Genomic DNA, 17857 nt, shown 5'->3' on the forward strand with positions numbered 1-17857 from the left:
ATGACTGCTTGTAGCACTGAGTCTTTTTCAGCCATCTGAGATTATTTCTATACATTTTTGGGAAACAGGAAGGATAACGAAACATTTATTGAAAAGGAACTTCTTTAATTTCACTGTGATTTACTACTATTTTTAATGTCATCCTACCTTACCATATTTTGTTTTAAGAAACATTTTCTAACAGCTCTTCCAAACATTTTGGCTATTAGGCATTTGCAAATTTGTATTCGTATCTTTTCTCCATTCCCTAAGTTAACAGTTTGCAGAATTCCTACGGTAAGAATGTAATAAATGTGTATAGATAGACCATGAACTTTCTTTCATAGACCAGCAAAATAAAACCAAGTGAAACACTCACCCTCCTTAGACGTATTCACAATTCTAACCCACTCCAATGAAACATGAAAGCCGCTGCCTTGTGCATCCAATTCATCCTTTTCTATTCGTAAGAGCAACACACCAACTGAATGTGAGTCTGACTGTAAAAACGATATGCTGTGGACTATAATAAAGGGAGTCTCAAACTCTTCGCTGAATAATATCTGGAGAAAGAAGAAATTTTAGTAAGCAACTGAGTAATATTTTCTGAGTGCACAATCCACTCTTCAGATCTAATAGAAAAGACTATCAACCTGTGTTTTTGTGATGGTAACTCAGTATATACTATTTCCAATAACACAGGAGAAGATAATATTTATTTGAAGTGCTTTAGATGTTGCTGATGGTTCATGATTATATGATTCCAATTTTAAATTCCCCCCCATACAAATAAACTTTGTTATTGGTCCAAGATGTTCCATCTTTATAACTGAATCATGTATCCAGAGCAACCTACACGTAAATCTGGAGTCTAGACAATAAAATTTATTCTGCCTCTACATCTTTCAATACTAAAAATCTTTTGCAAAGGGGAAAAAGATCTTCTCAAGGCCAAATACAGTGCTCATTCAAGCCTTATTTCTAGGGACTGGCTTATCATGATGGATGAATCCCCTTAATTGTAGCTTTATTCCACAAACCATGAACACTAATATGCCTTGCATAAACTTCCTCAATCATCCAGGAAAACAACTAGGTCACCACAGATATTCCTCAATCCATCATAGAAAGCTTTATGGGCAAGTGGGAAGTTTGTTTACCTCTTCAAAAACCAGTTTATATTTTATGAATCAAAAAACAGTTTATATTTTATGAATCAAATTCTAAGATTGATTATGAACATATGAATGAGAAAACAAGATACTAAAAACACTCTGAAATACTAAAAAAAGCTCTGGAAGCTTACAAATGTTTACAAGATATCAATGTGGCTCTCAAGATAGAATGCATAATAAGATAGGATGGAGAGCCAATTTGGTCTAGTATTTAAGGCACTGGGCCAGAAGGAAGGAGATCATGAGTTCAAGTCCCACTTTGGCCATGAAAGCCAACTGGGTGACTCTGGGGCAGCCTAACTCTCTCAGCCTAACTCACCTCACAAAGTTGCTGTGAGGAAAACAGGATAAGAAAGGTATAGCGGATATGTTTGCCAGTTTGAGTTGTCAAAATAATAAAAGCAGGATACAAATAAATAAATAATAGTAGCAGGATAACCCAAATTCTGAATTTAGTTATTGCATTCAACTCTTGACACAATTTCTAGGGAAAAGATAATAGTGATATTTATTCTGCAATGAACATACTTAATATTCTTTCCTCCTCCTATTTTCCCAAGAACAATCCTGTTTGGTGGGTTGGACTGAGACAGTCACTGGCCCAAAGTCAGCCAGGTTGGCTTTCATGCCTATGGTGGGACTAGAACTTATAGTCTCCTAGTGTCTAACCTGCTTGCCTTAACTACTGGCTGATTTTAGGAATAACAAAAGAATTAATATTAAAAAAGCCCCACTAAAGATTCTAAACTAGCAAAAAGCTAGATACTGTTCTGAAAATTAGTTCTTTTGCTATATAAAATACGTAGAAGAAATAGTTAATTTCTATGCTGTATCATTTTTTTTCCAAAAATGGCTTAAGTGTAATTTAGAATTTCTTTACTCAGAGAATGTTAGGAAATAGGGCAATTTTCAAGGCTTGATAATAGTACTTTTGAAGCTAGCTCCAGCAAGATGCAATTAAGATCAACATGTTGTTCAATTAATTAACTTTCTATATGAATTCATTTGCATAACTACCATTTGGACAAAAAAAATTTATCCTTCCAGAAATCAACAGATCTATGTAGAAAGGCATATTTCACAGATACTTTAGAGAAAATGTATTTATTTGTTTCTAGGAACTATAAGCCTTTATAGCTGATATCTTTATTTTCATATTTTACATATTTCTGAATGTTAATGGTTAGATCTTCTTATGACTAGAAGTAATTTTTATAAATATTTTTGTTTTATATTTAATTGTATGATGCATTTAATATTTTACAGCATTTGACTTACAACAATAATTTCCATTATCAATCATGATGGTCATAAGTCAAGGCATTCACGTGACCGGACCTGACTTTATGACTTTTTTCTAATAGTTGTTAAGCAAATATTGTAGTTTTAAGTGAATACCATATTCAGTGAATAATCTATTCCTCTGTCATTAAAGTGTAGTGACATGAGTGTGGAACACTGTAACCAACTGTAACAGTGAACAGGTTGTCAAGCATCCAAAAATATGGTCATGTGATTGCGGGATGTGCAGCCATCAGAACTTCAAGTTGTAAATAGCTTTTGGGGGTCTGTTGTAACTTCAGTCAGTTAGTAGCTGGTCATTAAACAAGGACGTACAACAATGCATTATAATCCCAGAGTTTTACCTCCCCCAATTAATTTCAGTATTCTCAAAAGCAATTAAGTCACTCCTTTTAAGCAGGCATCTCCACATGCTCCAGAGATGATTAAGCAGATAATAGGTGTTTAATTTTGACACTTGAGTTGGCTAGATTGATCTTCAAACTTCAGGAGTGTTGGTTTAGAGACTGTGTTTTACGTACATTGTCTAGAACAGTTTTGTGTGTGCATCAGACATTTGCAAAATTATAATAAATGACAATAATAATTAGGTTTCCCGAGGTTAGCAGTCTTTAATGAAAAAACAAGGAGGAAATTATTTATCTTACAATTCAAAACATATATGAAAGCCTATTTGTTTATACCGAAGCAACTAAGCAGTAGAAAGAGGGTGATCTTAGCCAAGCATATTCAACCATTTGAGAAAGGAAACAGCATTTAAAATATACTTAATGCTTCTCAGCAGAAGACAAATTCTCAGGACTTACTTCCCACTTTTCACAAGAACCATCATCCCGCTTGCCAGTTTGAATAAGATATAGTCTTCCTGTTCCATCTGAAAGGGTAACCCAGGTGGAAGATGTGAAATGTAATGATGCACAAAGACGATTATCACAAGCTATTAAGTCTGCAGGAAGCCTGAATACTTCTCTTGGTTTTTTTAAGGCAGTGTCCTGCAAAGCAAGAAAACAAGAATATGTTCAACCTCAAACAACAAAGAATAAACAATCATAATAGTGTAGCTAAGCTTTTCATGGACTCTGCTGATGGTCTTTAGTCTATACATCCCAAAAATAAGCAGAAACAAAGTTAGAAATGATAAGAAGTCAGAAGAAAACATAATCTCCTTATTAGAAAAACAATATATACTGAACAAGAATGTGTGGCTATTTGATCCAGAAATTCTCTGATTAAGGGAATTCAATTAACACTCTGATAAGGGTGGTATTCCCCTGAAAGAATTGGCAAGCGGGATAAAAGTCAAAATCTGGGAGTAGTTTTTTTACTTATGTTTCCTAGTACATTAATACATGGCTAGTATTTTGGTTAGTACCCACTTCCTATTACATCAATTAGAACCACTTCTGGAATGAGATGTACAGAATACTAATACACGTAATTCTTAATGTTCACCTGCACACACTTACCTCTTTTCATATTTAAATTAAAAACAAGTGCATAGCTTTAACTGAAGAGATATTACACATTACAAACTGCAGCCTTTTTGACAAATATCCAGATCATCCATAATTATCTATTAACAGAGAGAAGACTGTTTGCTCAGGGTTGGAAGTTTAAACTTCCCCATATCTGAATACTGAAATTTGTGCGGCAAGAATGTGAAAACAATATTTTTGCTGAAAATTACACATGTAGCTCTTGGACACATACTTGCAAGAAAATTTGCCCCGTTTGCTGCTACAGCCATGGACATATTTATTTTATAATGAACTTACCAAAGTAACACTTAAATTCATGACTCTTCCAAGTTGATCAACATAATAAACATTATCTTGGTACCAGGAATCAAGATGTAGGTAATTATACATGCCAAATGCACGCATGTGATCCAAGGTGTACTGATCATCTCTCAGTCTGACTTCTGCTACCGCTGAAGGGGGAAACAGAAACAGGAAAAATGTGACATTGCATAACCACTTAGGAAATGAATTTACAATATTTAACTCATGGGTCTTGTTCAAAATATAGTTTCCTAATTACATTATTTAAAACAAGGGTATTATAGGTTTTGCCCAAGATACCTCAAAAGTAAATACACAGAAACCAGGCTGATAAGTAAAACTAGTATTAGAGTGCCATCTGCTGTCTGTGACTTTTCTTTAAAAATGCCTTCTAAAACGTGCATAACAGCTTTCATAGCTTCTATTTCCTTGGCATTCAAAAACATGAAGAAAAATTAAATTGTGACAGCAACTTTAATCTACAAATCTACCATACCTATTTTCTTGCACCAGGACCATAAATGTCTTCAGAAACAAAACATGCTAACATTATGGGTATACACAGCAAGCTAAATAATTAGAAATAACTCAAATTTCATTAGTAGGACTCTGGATTATCAAGTAACAGAATAACAATCACAAATCTCCTGGATCACCAAATTAACAAATTTTGTAGGAAGCTGTGGCCTTCCTGTCTCTTGTGTAACAGGAGAACAATCCCAAAAAAGAGTTGCCCAAAGAATTAAGGATATAGAAGCACAAACTGATATAGCTATCTTTAGTAAGGTGGGTAACTTGGAATGGCTGAGTAAATACAAACATACTTTTCAAGTAGACAGTTATTTGAAGTTACAACTCCCAAAACATCTTAGGGAGATATTTACAAGAGCAAGATTCGAACAGCTTGACACAATGGTCAGATATGGGAGATTTCATTCTATACCCTACAATGAGCGTCTCTGCATTTGCGGAGTGGCAGAGGTAGAAGACCTGGCCCACATCCTATTTGACTGTTGCCTGGTGAGAGACAGGTATCTTGGTCTATATACCAAACGAATGACCCATTGGGATCCCCATATCAAAATAACTTATCTTATGTCCGGCCAGAACTTGAAAATAACATTTAACGTAGCACAGTACTTAAACAAAATGATCTGGTTGAGATCTGCATAGTGGGACTGATTGGGGTAGATTGCAAGGGCGACTCCGAAATATAATGTTATCATATTTTATCTATATCTTAAATTATTGTACATTATTACAATTTCCTTTAGATTGCATTTTATTACTATTTCATCTTAAATTGTATTTTATTTTAATTCCATTTTAAATTGTATTTTATCAATTCCATTTTAAATTGCCTTTACCAAATTTTAGTAACAATTTGTTGCTGAAACTTTGCACTTTGATATGGCCCCAGGGCTAATCAATAAAGAGTTATTATAAGTAACAGAATACTGAAAAGTTGTCTACTCATCACAATTTTATAACCTATTCACAAGTATATTGAAAACATTATTATTCTCCCACATTCAACTAGTTTGCTATTACATCTTAGGGATCTCCCATAGTATTTTTCCAGCTGATCCTATCTGGCAAGGTTGACAGACTCCAAGACTTTCCAATTAAATAACACCATCTTTCTGGATCTTTGCAGTGCCTGCCCTCTGGAATGAGGTTTCCTCCAAGATTTGAACAGCTACCAAGGTAAGAGTCTTGGTAGATATTACAGCAGTTACACACCAATAGTATACAAGCTTCTCTGTCACATCATTCTTAATTCTTACAAGTGTTACTACACAGTAAGTTTTACCTTTACTTAAATCACCTTAAATCACTACCATCAAACCTTAGTTTATAAATACAATTATTATGACAATAAAGAATCAGAGTACAATCAAGTTCCTAATATAATTCAATTGACTTTTTATTGATTTCCTTTGACTTAAGATATTTCTTTTAAGCAGAAAAAGAATGTACCGGTACATTAAAGTCTATCTTTAATGATCTAGCCTGAATTAAATTTACAAGCAAGTCAGGTTTTTTGAAAAAAATATTAGTTTGAAACTATTCAGAAGAAATATACAAACTCTATATATTTGAAACCAAAGTATCTGTATACATATTTATTTATTTATTTTATTAAATTTCTATACCGCCCTTCTCCCAAAGGACTCAGGGCGGTGTACAGGGCAATAAAATGCAACATACAAAAGTTAAAAAGAAAATTAAATCAATTAGCCCTAACAATAAATAATTAAGTAAAGAAATTCATGTATGTGTATGCCTATATTTTCATGCTGTTTTATTCTATAATGTATTTTAGATGCTCTTATTCTATACTGTATTTATGTTGTGTTTTAACTGTATTTTAAATGTCTATACCTACTAAGTTAAAAATGAATATGCATTTTTATGTAAGGTACTGAAATGATTTTGCCTAATCTTGAAAATCTAAGCTGGGGACCCCAAACATTTCAGCTCATCAATCCCTTCATGAATTTTCAGACGGTTGCTGGATAGAACGGTAGCTGGAATTGGGTATGTCTAGTTTAATGAACTAAGGGACGCGGTGGCTCAGTGGGTAAGGACACTGAGCTTGTCGATCAGAAGGTCGGCAGTTTGGTGGATCAAATCCCGAGTGCCGCGTAGCAGAGTGAGCGCCTGTTACTCGTCCCAGCTTCTGCCCACCTAGCAGTTCGAAAGCACGTAAAAATGCAAGTAGAAAAATAGGGACCACTGCGGTGGGAAGGTAACAGCGTTCCGTGCGCCTTTGGCGTCTAGTCATGCCGGCCACATGACCACGGAGACGTCCTCGGACAAGCGCTGGCTCTTCGGCTTTGAAACGGAGATGAGCACCGGCCCCTAGAGTCGGAAACGACTAGCACGCATGTGCGGGGGAACCTTTACCTTTACCTAGTTTAATGAAGGATTAGGGGTGACATGATAGCAGTGTTCCAATATCTCAGGGGTTGCCACAAAGAAGAGGGAGTCAAGCTATTCTTCAAAGCATCTGAAGGCAGGACAAGAAGTAATGGATGGAAACTAATCAAGGAGAGAAGCAACCTAGAACTAAGGAGAAATTTCCTTGCAGTTAGAACAATTAATCAGTGGAATAACCTGCTTTCAGAAGTTCTGAACACTGGAAGTTTTTAAGAAGAGATTGGACAACCATTTGTCTGAAGTGGTATAGGGTTTCCTGCCTGAGCAGGAGGTTGGACTAGAAGACCTCCAAGGTCCCTTCCAACTATTCTACTTTTATTATATTCTACCTGGAATATTTATTATCTGAAATTAATTTAATAAATACAACTTTATCCTTAATAGTACTACAAAGAAGAATTTTGCTCTTTTGGATAGTCCCCTACTTATTTCTCTGGGGAATCCTGAATTAAGCAGACTCCAAACTGATGTTTTTAGAACTTGGATGGGAAACCAATAGGAAATTTGAGAGCTGCAGGAGTTTGGGGAGTGAAAAAACACCCCAGAAAAGGGCAAGTCACTTTTTAAGGAAGAAATTTACAGAGCCAGTGGTCGTTTTGTAGTTAAGGCATCAGGCTAGAAACTGAGAAACCATGAAAGCCAGCTGGTGCTCTTGGACTGGTCACTCTCTCAGCTCAGTTCACCTTACAGGGTTGCTGTGTGTGGAAATTAGGATGAAGAAGGTGTGTTGGATATGTTCACCACCTTGAGGTATTTGTAAAATAAATAACTAAATAAATACATGGGAAATAAATAAATGCAACTCCATAAAACCACCAGAAGTCAAATTTGGTTCAAAGGAATGGGAAATTAATAGTCAAACGTTGCTTGACAGTGAGACGGCAGGCATATAAATTTAATAAATAAGACACAAGAAAATAAAATAATTAACTAAATGGAGAACATAAATAGAACCGATCACAAAAGGTGATCACATGACCTGGTCATAAATGTGAACCAAGTGTCTGAATTCTGATCATGTGACCATGGGGATGCTACAATAGTCGCTAAGTGTGAAAAATGGTCACAAGTCACTTTTTCAGTGCCGTTATAATTCGGAACGGTCACTAAATGAACTGCTGTAAGTCGAGGACTGCCTGTATATAAAAACTCAGAGCAGAAAAACATTTTTTTAAAATTTTATTTTCTTAAGCCTGGGACTATTCTCGGCTTTTCCTGCTCCATTTTACCCATCCTCCCGGTTTTTTGCCTGGAAGCGCTCTCCCCGTCCAGCCAGGGCTCCAAAGCCGGGAAGCCGAGCCAGGGGGTCCCCCAACGCAGCCTGCGCTTCCCCGTACCCCAAACCCGGCCGCCAAAGGGGCGCCACGCCGACACTCACGCGAGTCCAGCTCCACTTGGTAGCAGGCCAGCGGCTCCAACGAAAGCTTGTAGCCCTCGAACCTGGGGTCCAACAGCAGCCGCTTGACGCGCAATGAACAGTTCGCCGCCGCCTCCATGTCGCAGGCCTCGGCCTCAACCGCCGCTGCTCCAAGCCTTTCGAGTCCCGGTCGACGCAGGGCTGAGGCCGTGGCAGCAGACACCCCCCCCCCACAACCCCTCCCGCGAAGGATTTTGGGTAGGAAAGGAGTGCAGAGCCTGATGGGAATCGTAGTTTTGGAGCGCCTGTCGCAGGAGACAAGCCTTTCTAGAACTCCTGGGCGCTTCGTGCCGAGGCGTTGCAGTTTGGTGCCTGGTCCTTTGCAGGATGGGGGTCAGTGCTAAGGGTCTCCATCACCCTAATCCAGGGGTCTTCAAACTTGGCCCTTTTATGACTTGTGGACTTCAACTCCCAGAATTCCTCAGCTAGCGTGCCTGGCTGAGGAATTCTGGGAGTTGAAGTCCACAAGTCATAAAAGGGCCAAGTTTGAAGACACCCCTGCCCTAAGCAATTCAGTACAAAGCAATGCTGTTCCGTTCAGGAAGGTTGCTCCTTTTCTTCATTTGATTGGATGTAGTGGGCAGAACTATACAAAAGTTCCTAAGATGGATATTTGGGTTACTCCTTGGTCTAAAGTTTAGACTCTAAACCAGTGTTTCTCGATCATGACAACTCTGAGAATTCTAGATTTCAATTTCCAGAATTCCCCAGGCAACCATGTTGAAGTCCACACTTCTTAAAGTTGCAAAGTTTGAGAAATGCTGCTCTAAGTCGTCTAAAGTAATAAAGGTAGAATAATAATATGACAGACAGAGGGTTTCTTCACTTTGGTTTAGCATATTAAGTGAGCTCAATCATTAGGGTTAATGAAATTTTGATGTCTTGGTTATGACTTAATGTGTTGTCTGGATGAGGATACATAACATTTTGCACTAAAACTATGGTCTATGAACAAAACAGTCTGCATCTACACACCATGCTAAGCCAAGATCAAGCAAACCACATTATGGCTTGGTGCAGCGGGTCAACTTGCCTTCTCTGTCAACCTAACTTTTAGGGTTTATTTTTAGGTTTAGTTAGAGTAATAGTTGGAATTTCCAGATATATGCTGTTTCCAATGCAGTGATATATATGTGTCTTATTTTGAATCTGGTTACCCATTTTATAAAATGATTTCACTTCCAATAAAATATAAGTTGGATTGCAAATTTACTGGCAATAAAATTCATTGAACAGAAAGGGTCCTATTTCTGAATTTTACATACTGAAGGTTTTTTCTCTCTCAGAGACACATATATTTTGAAGTCACTGCCTACTTCCCCGTGTACCATTCACTTTTATGCTTTCCGAGCAAACTACCTGGAAACATCAGAGACTAAACATTACTTTCCATTCATTTTAAATAAAATAAAGGTCAATTCCTGTGTTTTCTTGGAAAGTGTGGAGAAATTGTTCTTTTTCGGGATGTTTTTCCTATGTTCATAATGTGATCCATAGACCCAGGATTTCCTAACCCGATCCCGCCGTGAATTCTGTTTACTTTTCAATATAACCAAACCAAGATTCTTTTTTAAAAAGTAGATCCCAAATACAACAGATAATGGGAATACGCCCCCACCTCCATTGCGCTAAACAGCCAGTTTAAAGTCAGAAAGAACGATTGCAGCATCAACGTAAACCAACCTAGCGACAAAAAAAAGTACAGTACAGAAGAGCATTGTGGGAAAAGTAGTTTTTATGTTAAGGCAGCGTGAAGGCGTCATGGGAACGGCTAAGAGGCAACGGCCTTCTGGGAGTTGTAGTTTTCATTGGGCTTCGAGCCGTTAGAGCCATGCTGCTGAGAACTACGCTTCCCAAAGGTTTCTGCGAGGGTTGAGGCAGGCTGTTGCAAGGCTTCTTCTCTTTAGTTGGGTAAAGTCTTGGGCATCCGGGAGGGTTGGTTGTGTTGCGAGTTCGAGGCTCCTTTGAACCGGGTCTCCTCGGAGGTTCAGCTCGCGGAAGAAGCAAGTGGCTCGCCCGGGAGGTAACCCGTTTGTTTGGGGCGGGCAGTGAATCTAATGGACGCTTTTGTACTCGTGTGGATGTCGATTCTTCTTCGAATTTGCTTGATATTCCCGTCCTCTTTTCCCATCCTTTCCAGTTTCCCTTCGTTAAAACAAAAACCGACTCCAAATCTGACTTTTCAGTGATTGCGGGGCGTTTTTCAGTAGTATAGTTTAAGTATCATCGTCATCATTTTATATTATTATATTATGAAACTGATGGGCGTGCAACTCAAAGCATGCAGGACTCTTAACTGGGTGGTTTTCAGAGAGGGGATCCCCACGTTATTAAGTAACCTCAATTGTTTGGGTGCTTGATCCACTCTACACTTGGAAAATGCATTTGTAGAACAGGGTTAGGTGGGTTGCTGAATTAAACCCCTCTTAATGGGGAAATATATGGACTGGCTTTTTAGTTGAGTAGGTGATGCATGTTGTGTGAATGCAGCCGAAATACCATGCAGGTTCCTGGCAAGCTCAAAATCAAAATTGGCAACATGGCAAGGTAACTTACACCAAGTCACAATATTGATACCCTTATTTCAGTTGTGAGTCTGCAGGTTGTGGAGCTGTACCAAGAATTTATGGAAGCCAGAGATTATCCTTGAAATAGTTTACATCATTGAAATGAAGTAATGATGATCATTCACTAATTATGTATTTATTTGTGTGACATATATTCTGCTTCTTTTATTCAGGAGACCAGGTCTCCATTTTTCCAGTAACTGTAAGATAGTGAGATTTTATGGCTGCAAGTACACCTGAATGCCCGATTCAAGTCAGGATTTAATCCAACCACTAAGTCACATATACTCTTTTTTTACCCTTTTGATAAAATAAAGGTTTTCCATCTTGCCCTTTGCTGCTTCTTTGAACTGTTCAAAGATGCATACACTAGGAAAAAACAGGGATAGAAGTTGGGGGGGGGGAGGGGAGAAGAATCTGAGTTCACATGATGCATCAAACTTCGTGTGGGGTCCTTTAATCACAGCAGTAAATCTTAATCATACAATCATCAATCTTTCCATTACATTGATACCAGTTTCAGATTTAAGTGGGAACCAAAATTAGGTTTGTGTATCCTCTGGCATAGGGACGCGGTGGCTCAGTGTTTTAGGATGCTGAGCTTGTCGATCAGAAGGTCGGCAGTTTGGCGGGTTGAATCCCGAGTGCCACGTAACAGAGTGAGCGCCTGTTACTTGTCCCAGCTTCTGCCAACCTAGCAGTTCGAAAGCACGTAAAAATGCAAGTAGAAAAATAGGGACCACTACGGTGGGAAGGTAACAGCGTTCCATGCGCCTTTGGTGTCTAGTCATGACCACAGAGACGTCATCGGACAAGCGCTGGCTCTTCGGCTTTGAAACGGAGATGAGCACCGGCCCCTAGAGTTGGAAACGACTAGCACGCATCTGCGGGGGAACCTTTACCTTTATCCTCTGGCATGAAATTGGCAGTATTGTCAGTTTCAGAAATTAGACTGCACCCTCCTGAAAAATGAATGAAAATGAATGTATTATATATGACAGTTAAGTCCATCTGCTTCTCTCTCTCTGCTTTTCAGTAGATCTGATCTACTTGCCTTCAGGTGTGAAAAATGAACAAAGATGCACAAATGAGGGCAACTATTAATCAAAAGTTAATTGAAACAGGAGAACGAGAACGGTACGTGGGTTTTATTTTTTACCCTAGTTATAGAACTGCATTGCTCGCTTGTTTAATGTTTTTCTAGTACCCAGGATGGATATATTTCTAATGCTGTTGTTTTTACAGCCTTAAAGAATTATTGAGAGCCAAATTAATTGAATGTGGTTGGAAAGATCAGCTAAAGGCACACTGCAAAGGTAATTGTCACTTTGGAATAGATTGTAACTCTCACTTCATTAATTGGTACCAGGAAGTCACAAATCTGATATTCATGTAATATGTATGTTCTCATGTTGCATTTTAAATTGCAGATGCCTGATATATAGACAATATTTTTAAAAAGGAAACACACATTGCAATATCATACTAATACATGATTCCTAACATCTGGCCTGCCTAAGGAATTTGTTAGTATCCCTCTCTCCTTTACTTTATCTTTCTTCAATATTTGTATCCCACCTTTATTATTTTTACAAATAACTCAAGGCAGTGAACATATCGAACACATCTTCCTCCTCCTATTTTCCCCACAACAACAACCCTGTGAGGTGGGTTGAGTTGAGAGAGAATGACTGGCCTAAGGTCACCCAGTGGCGTGAACTCATGATCTCCTGCTATCTAGCCTTGTGCCTTAACCATTAGACCAAATTGGCTCTCTATCATTGTATTTTTAACAGACATTCTGAGATTAATGCAAAATATAAGGCATATTTGTAGAATATGCTAAGTTAACTGTAAAGCTAGCATGGAATACGACTGGCTTGTTCTGAAACTAAGTTCCCCTTCCTGTTTGCCTGCAAAATAAGCTATTTTATCTACGCTGTCTTCTGCCTAATTTTATTTTCTTTCCTGACAAAAGGTACGCAAAAGGATGAATGGAAATTGCAATCAAAATGGTTTCTATCTACAAACATTATGAACCTCATCTGGGCCCTATAAATTGTGTTTTGTGCATATATACATATTCAAACATACATGTATATACATGTATACCATATACATTCACAAATATTGTGGGCCCTATAAATTGTGTTTGTTCATATACACATATTCAAACATACGTGTGTATACACGTATACATACACATTCACAAATATAGACGTATACACTGCATGGACAAGACCCTGTAAGCAAGATTTTTCAGAAGTGATTTGCCATTACCTCCTTTCTAGAGCTGGGAAGGAGTGTCTGGCCCAAGGTCCCACAACTGGCTTTCTGCCTAAGACAGGAGTATTACTGATAATCTTCAAGTCTGATGCTTAACTACTGCACCAAACTGGCTCTCAATATTTTGTATTAGTTTTCTTTATTCCAATTATTTTGAAACAGAAAAATTAAATAAAATAGCAATGTCAACTAGGTCGCAATGGTGTCTAGTTATGGACCAAGATAGATTCTGCCAAACAAGGACACAACTGGTTGATCTTAGGTAAAGGTTGCTACATTACTATTAAATAATGTAGCACTGCTTTAACTGAGTTGTGCAACTCAACAGTTGCACAAGAGCGCTCTCATCTGGATTTCAAGATTTTTTTTGTCATGGGTTGAATACATTGCTATACAAAAACTACTCAAAATAGTTTGGATTGCTTGGGGCTAAATGATGGAGTAGAAGAGTGAGTGGATATGGTTGGATTCTAGAATATGTAAGTGTGTAATTCAGGCCACAGTCCAAAGTATGCTTATTTATTTTTAAAAGGCTGTATTTTAAAATATAGCCAGTTTGTTCTAGTGGTTAAGGCATCAGGCTAGAAAACAGGAGACTGAGTTCAGGTTCCACCATAGCCATGAAAGCCAGCTGGATGACCTTGGACAGGTCAGTCTCTCAACCCAACCTACCTCATAGGGTTGTTGTTATGGAAAAAATAGAAGGAAGATGTGTTGGATATGTTTGCTGTTTTGCATAGTTTGTAAAAATAATAAAGGGAGGATACAAATATAGTGATATATATATATATGTTTTCTGAGGTTTTCGCGGGTGTTCGTATGTGGATCTTTGGTTATTCGGGTTTTTCCCCGCGTAGAACTAAAGGTGTAGGAGCAACGTCATCATCAGGCTGGTGGCTTCTGCTTCCTACACACACACACACGGTCTGTGCTATTAAATTTAATGTACAAACAATATGTATTATGTCAATTTCTGTAATTAAAACTAATTTCTGTGCTTTTATATGACTTTAACCTGTCTGCTTGTCTTTATCTTGTTTAGATGTCATCAAAGAAAAAGGGCTAGAACATGTTACTGTTGATGATTTGGTGGCTGAAATTACTCCAAAAGGCAGAGGTAATAAGGTTCTATTGCTTTGGTACTCAAGCATAAAGTATACACTGAGTTCTTGGAATAAATTGTTTCTAGACACTGAACAGACTTTATTTGTATAGCTTTAAGAATGTGGCTGATTCATGTACCCTCCAATGAAGTCCTGGGATTTACATTTGCATTTTATTTCAATGTTTATCCCAGTGTTTTTCAACCTCAGCAACTTTGAGATGTATGGACTTCAACTCCCAGAATTCTTCAACCAGCATGCAACACATCCTGGGAACTGAAGTCTACACATCTTTAAGATGCTGAGGTTGAAAAATACTGTTTTAACAAGACTGACCCTTGTTTATTTGATCTCTCCATTAAAATATTCTCATGTTGATTTGCTTTGAAAATGCCTTACTCTTTTGAATGTGATTAGCCACTGAGGGTAACAACAAAAACTAAGAATAGAACTTTCAACAATTTCAAGGGACCAGTGCAGTCCTACTTGAAGAGATATTAATATTAATTGAAAGGGCTGAACTTGCTGGGATCTTCAATCTGTTTTTAATAATGACTATTCTAATAGTAATGCTTGGTAATGTTCATCTGCTCTGCTTTTTCATATTCCAAGATGCTGTTTACTGTCTCGGGGTGATATTTGTGGGGGCCCTGAGATCTTGCTGTAAATAATCATCATAGAATTATAGAGTTGACAACAGCTGTATTGAACTGATCAATGCAAGAATCCAAATGAAAGCAGTGAGAAATGCCAGCCTCTGTAGGAATATATTCAACAAAGACAAGCCCATCAGCTATCTTATTGTTAGGAAGTTTTTACTATCAGCCTTACTGTGCCTTCCAATAACATAAGTCAGTTAAGGTTAGTCCTTGACTTTCAGCCATAATTGGGACCAGAAATTTGATTGCTAAGTGATGCGGTTGTTAACTGAATTATACCCTTTTTTGTCATAGTTGTTAAGTGAATCACAGTGAATCACACTGTCAAGTGAAATCAGGCTTACCCCATTGACATTGTTTGTGGGAAGCTAGCTGAAAAAAGCAATTTATGACTGGTCCTTATGCTTAATGACTGTTGCAATACCCCCACAGTCACGAGATTCAGAGTTGCGATGGCAATCATATGACCCCAGAATGCTACAACTGTTGTAAATACATGCCGGTTGCCAAGGGCTAAAATTGTGATCTTGTGACCGTGGAGGTACTGCAATAGTTGTAGGTGTGAAGACCATTTGTGTTTTCAGTGCTGTTTTTATCTAAATGAATAGTTGTAAGTCGAGGACTGTCTCTATTCTTTTCTGCATCCTCAAATATGTTGCCAAGAACTGGACACTAGGATATGTAGCAAAGTTGAAAAATGACAAAGTGAATCCAAGGAGTTGGAAGCACTCTTTGGCACCTTCTTAAAGCACTTCAGGACTGTCTGCAAATCGGACGTCATGCATCTGTGGGACATATGTGCCCCAATTGCTTTGACTGACTTTCTCCTTTCAAGTCTGGATTGCAACACAGTGCAGAATAGAGTTTAGCTGTTCATTTGCATGATACAAACTGGTCTTCTTTTCAGGTGCACTGAATTTGCTTTTTGAGCAGCCGTATTATACTGCTGATGCACCTTTTGATTGATTTCAGTCCCCCAGGCGCTATTCCCAAGCAAGGCATCGCATATCCTGTACCTTTTGCCTTTTGATTTATTTTTCCAAATGAAATTTTCACCTGCCTCTACTACACATAAATCATTTATTTTCAATCCGCCACTCTATCAAGATTGTTCCACAGTTTGTTTCAGGCAGCTAATACTATTTTGGGGTTCAGCTTGATTTGGTGATTCACACAGACACATTCATGTTGTTATCTTGGCATGATTTACAAATGTTGCCATTCCGTACGATTTCCCATTGAAGTCCTACCCATAGTCCATCATACTTAGCTTTCTAGAGATTGCCAACATTGCTCAGATGGTGCCACATGACAAATATATCTGCAGCTCATACACATAGAAAGGCACAGAGGATTATATAAACAGTACTTGACTTATGTCTCTGAGCTTGGAATTACAGCAGTAAGTCATGTCAGTTGTTAAGCAGATCACCGTGTCACTGTGCCCAATTTTACACCTTTTTTGCTGTGAATAAGTGACTGATACAGTTGTTAGGAGACCCCAATGGACATTTTTTTTGCCGGAAACCAGAAGTAAACATCAGTGTCCAGCAGAAAACATATACTGTAATCAAAAAGCTGTCAATGTGGGCAGGTTGTCACACACCCAAAATGCGGTCAAGTGACCATGGACAGAACTGAATAACCTGGTCGTAAGTAGCTCTGGGTAGGTCTGTTGTAACTTTGGTCACTAAGCGACCAGTCGTATGTGGGGACTATATATTTGAAATTATTTGCAATGTGGCGATGATTTCATCTTGCTCTTTATTATTCTTTTTCAGCTTTGGTCCCTGATAGTGTAAAGAAAGAACTTCTACAAAGAATAAGAACGTTTCTGGCTCAACATGCCAGTCTTTGATCCTTCCTTTTGAACCTTGCCATGCTTTAACATGTGCTCAGTGAATCACATGAAAAACTGGATGAACATTTTTCGTGCTTCAGGATTAAAGTTCACTATTTTTTTTAAATATTTCATTTACTTATTCCAAGTCTACTTCCATATACCAACTTCTTAATGTTTTAATTTAAAAAAAATGCCAACAACCTGTGGTTCAATGTTAAAATCAAAAATGTTTTGCCATTAAAACAGTGTTGTGTGTCTTAACGGGTCTGACCTGTGTCAATATGCTTTAATATTAAATGGCTTCTTTGCCATCCCGCTAGATGAATCCAGCAGAAAGGATAAGAATTCTAAATGTTTGATGTCAATTGCAAAACAACACTGCAACAGAGGGAAAGCAAACTGTAAAATAAATTACCATGGCTCCAAATAGTGGTGCATGACCAGTGACACCATGAAAATCCAGCCATTGCATGCTTGCCAGCTGACCTCTGATGAAAATGCCAACATTTGTGTGACAGCATCTTACACATATTGTCATCTGCCTGCTTTACCTCCTTCCCTTGGATGACCAGGAGAATAATTATTCCTTTGAAATAATGGAAGGTAAAATAGAATAGTAAAATTTAGATTCCACCTACTTTTAGCCCCTCAAAATCCATAATGAGTAAGTAACAAGATGAATTCAGTATTCTTTTTTTAAAAGGAAAGTAATGTAATGTGTTCCATAACCAACTAAGCCATATTCTGTAATCTGCAACACAATTTGGGCCAAATATACTAATACTCCTCTTGCTACAAGACT

At 37.9% G+C, this 17857-nt stretch overlaps 2 protein-coding genes across 14 annotated transcripts in view; one reads left to right on the top strand and one right to left on the bottom strand.

Moving 5' to 3' along the window:
* The window catches only part of NUDCD1 (NudC domain containing 1), a 44185-nt gene extending 35426 nt beyond the window's left edge, over positions 1 to 8759 (bottom strand). For all 10 annotated transcript variants that reach the window (XR_014492328.1, XR_014492329.1, XR_014492330.1 and 7 more), the window contains exons 1-4: positions 8559 to 8759; positions 4232 to 4386; positions 3263 to 3448; positions 359 to 542 (exon numbers count right to left, since the gene is read on the bottom strand). Coding sequence is in view for 2 of the 10 variants with exons in the window: in XM_083361240.1 (XP_083217366.1) it covers positions 359 to 542; positions 3263 to 3448; positions 4232 to 4386; positions 8559 to 8676 (643 nt within the window). In the remaining 8 variants the exon portion in view is untranslated. The remainder of the gene's footprint in view (positions 1 to 358; positions 543 to 3262; positions 3449 to 4231; positions 4387 to 8558) is intronic.
* The window catches only part of ENY2 (ENY2 transcription and export complex 2 subunit), a 34590-nt gene extending 17274 nt beyond the window's left edge, over positions 1 to 17316 (top strand). The window contains exons 1-5 of one of the 4 annotated variants that reach the window (XM_083361245.1): positions 10399 to 10620; positions 12201 to 12301; positions 12410 to 12480; positions 14493 to 14567; positions 16994 to 17316. In XM_083361245.1, the coding sequence (XP_083217371.1) occupies positions 12234 to 12301; positions 12410 to 12480; positions 14493 to 14567; positions 16994 to 17070 (291 nt within the window). In that variant the 5' untranslated portion in view covers positions 10399 to 10620; positions 12201 to 12233 and the 3' untranslated portion in view covers positions 17071 to 17316. Of the gene's footprint in view, positions 1 to 10398; positions 10621 to 11596; positions 12302 to 12409; positions 12481 to 14492; positions 14568 to 16993 lie in introns of those variants that run through there. The other 3 variants (XM_083361247.1, XM_083361248.1, XM_083361246.1) reach the window with 3 other exon arrangements.
* Positions 17317 to 17857: the final 541 nt, after the last annotated feature.

The sequence above is a fragment of the Vipera ursinii genome, assembly GCF_947247035.1.
Source record: "Vipera ursinii genome assembly, chromosome: 3".
Classification (NCBI taxonomy): domain Eukaryota; kingdom Metazoa; phylum Chordata; class Lepidosauria; order Squamata; family Viperidae; genus Vipera; species Vipera ursinii.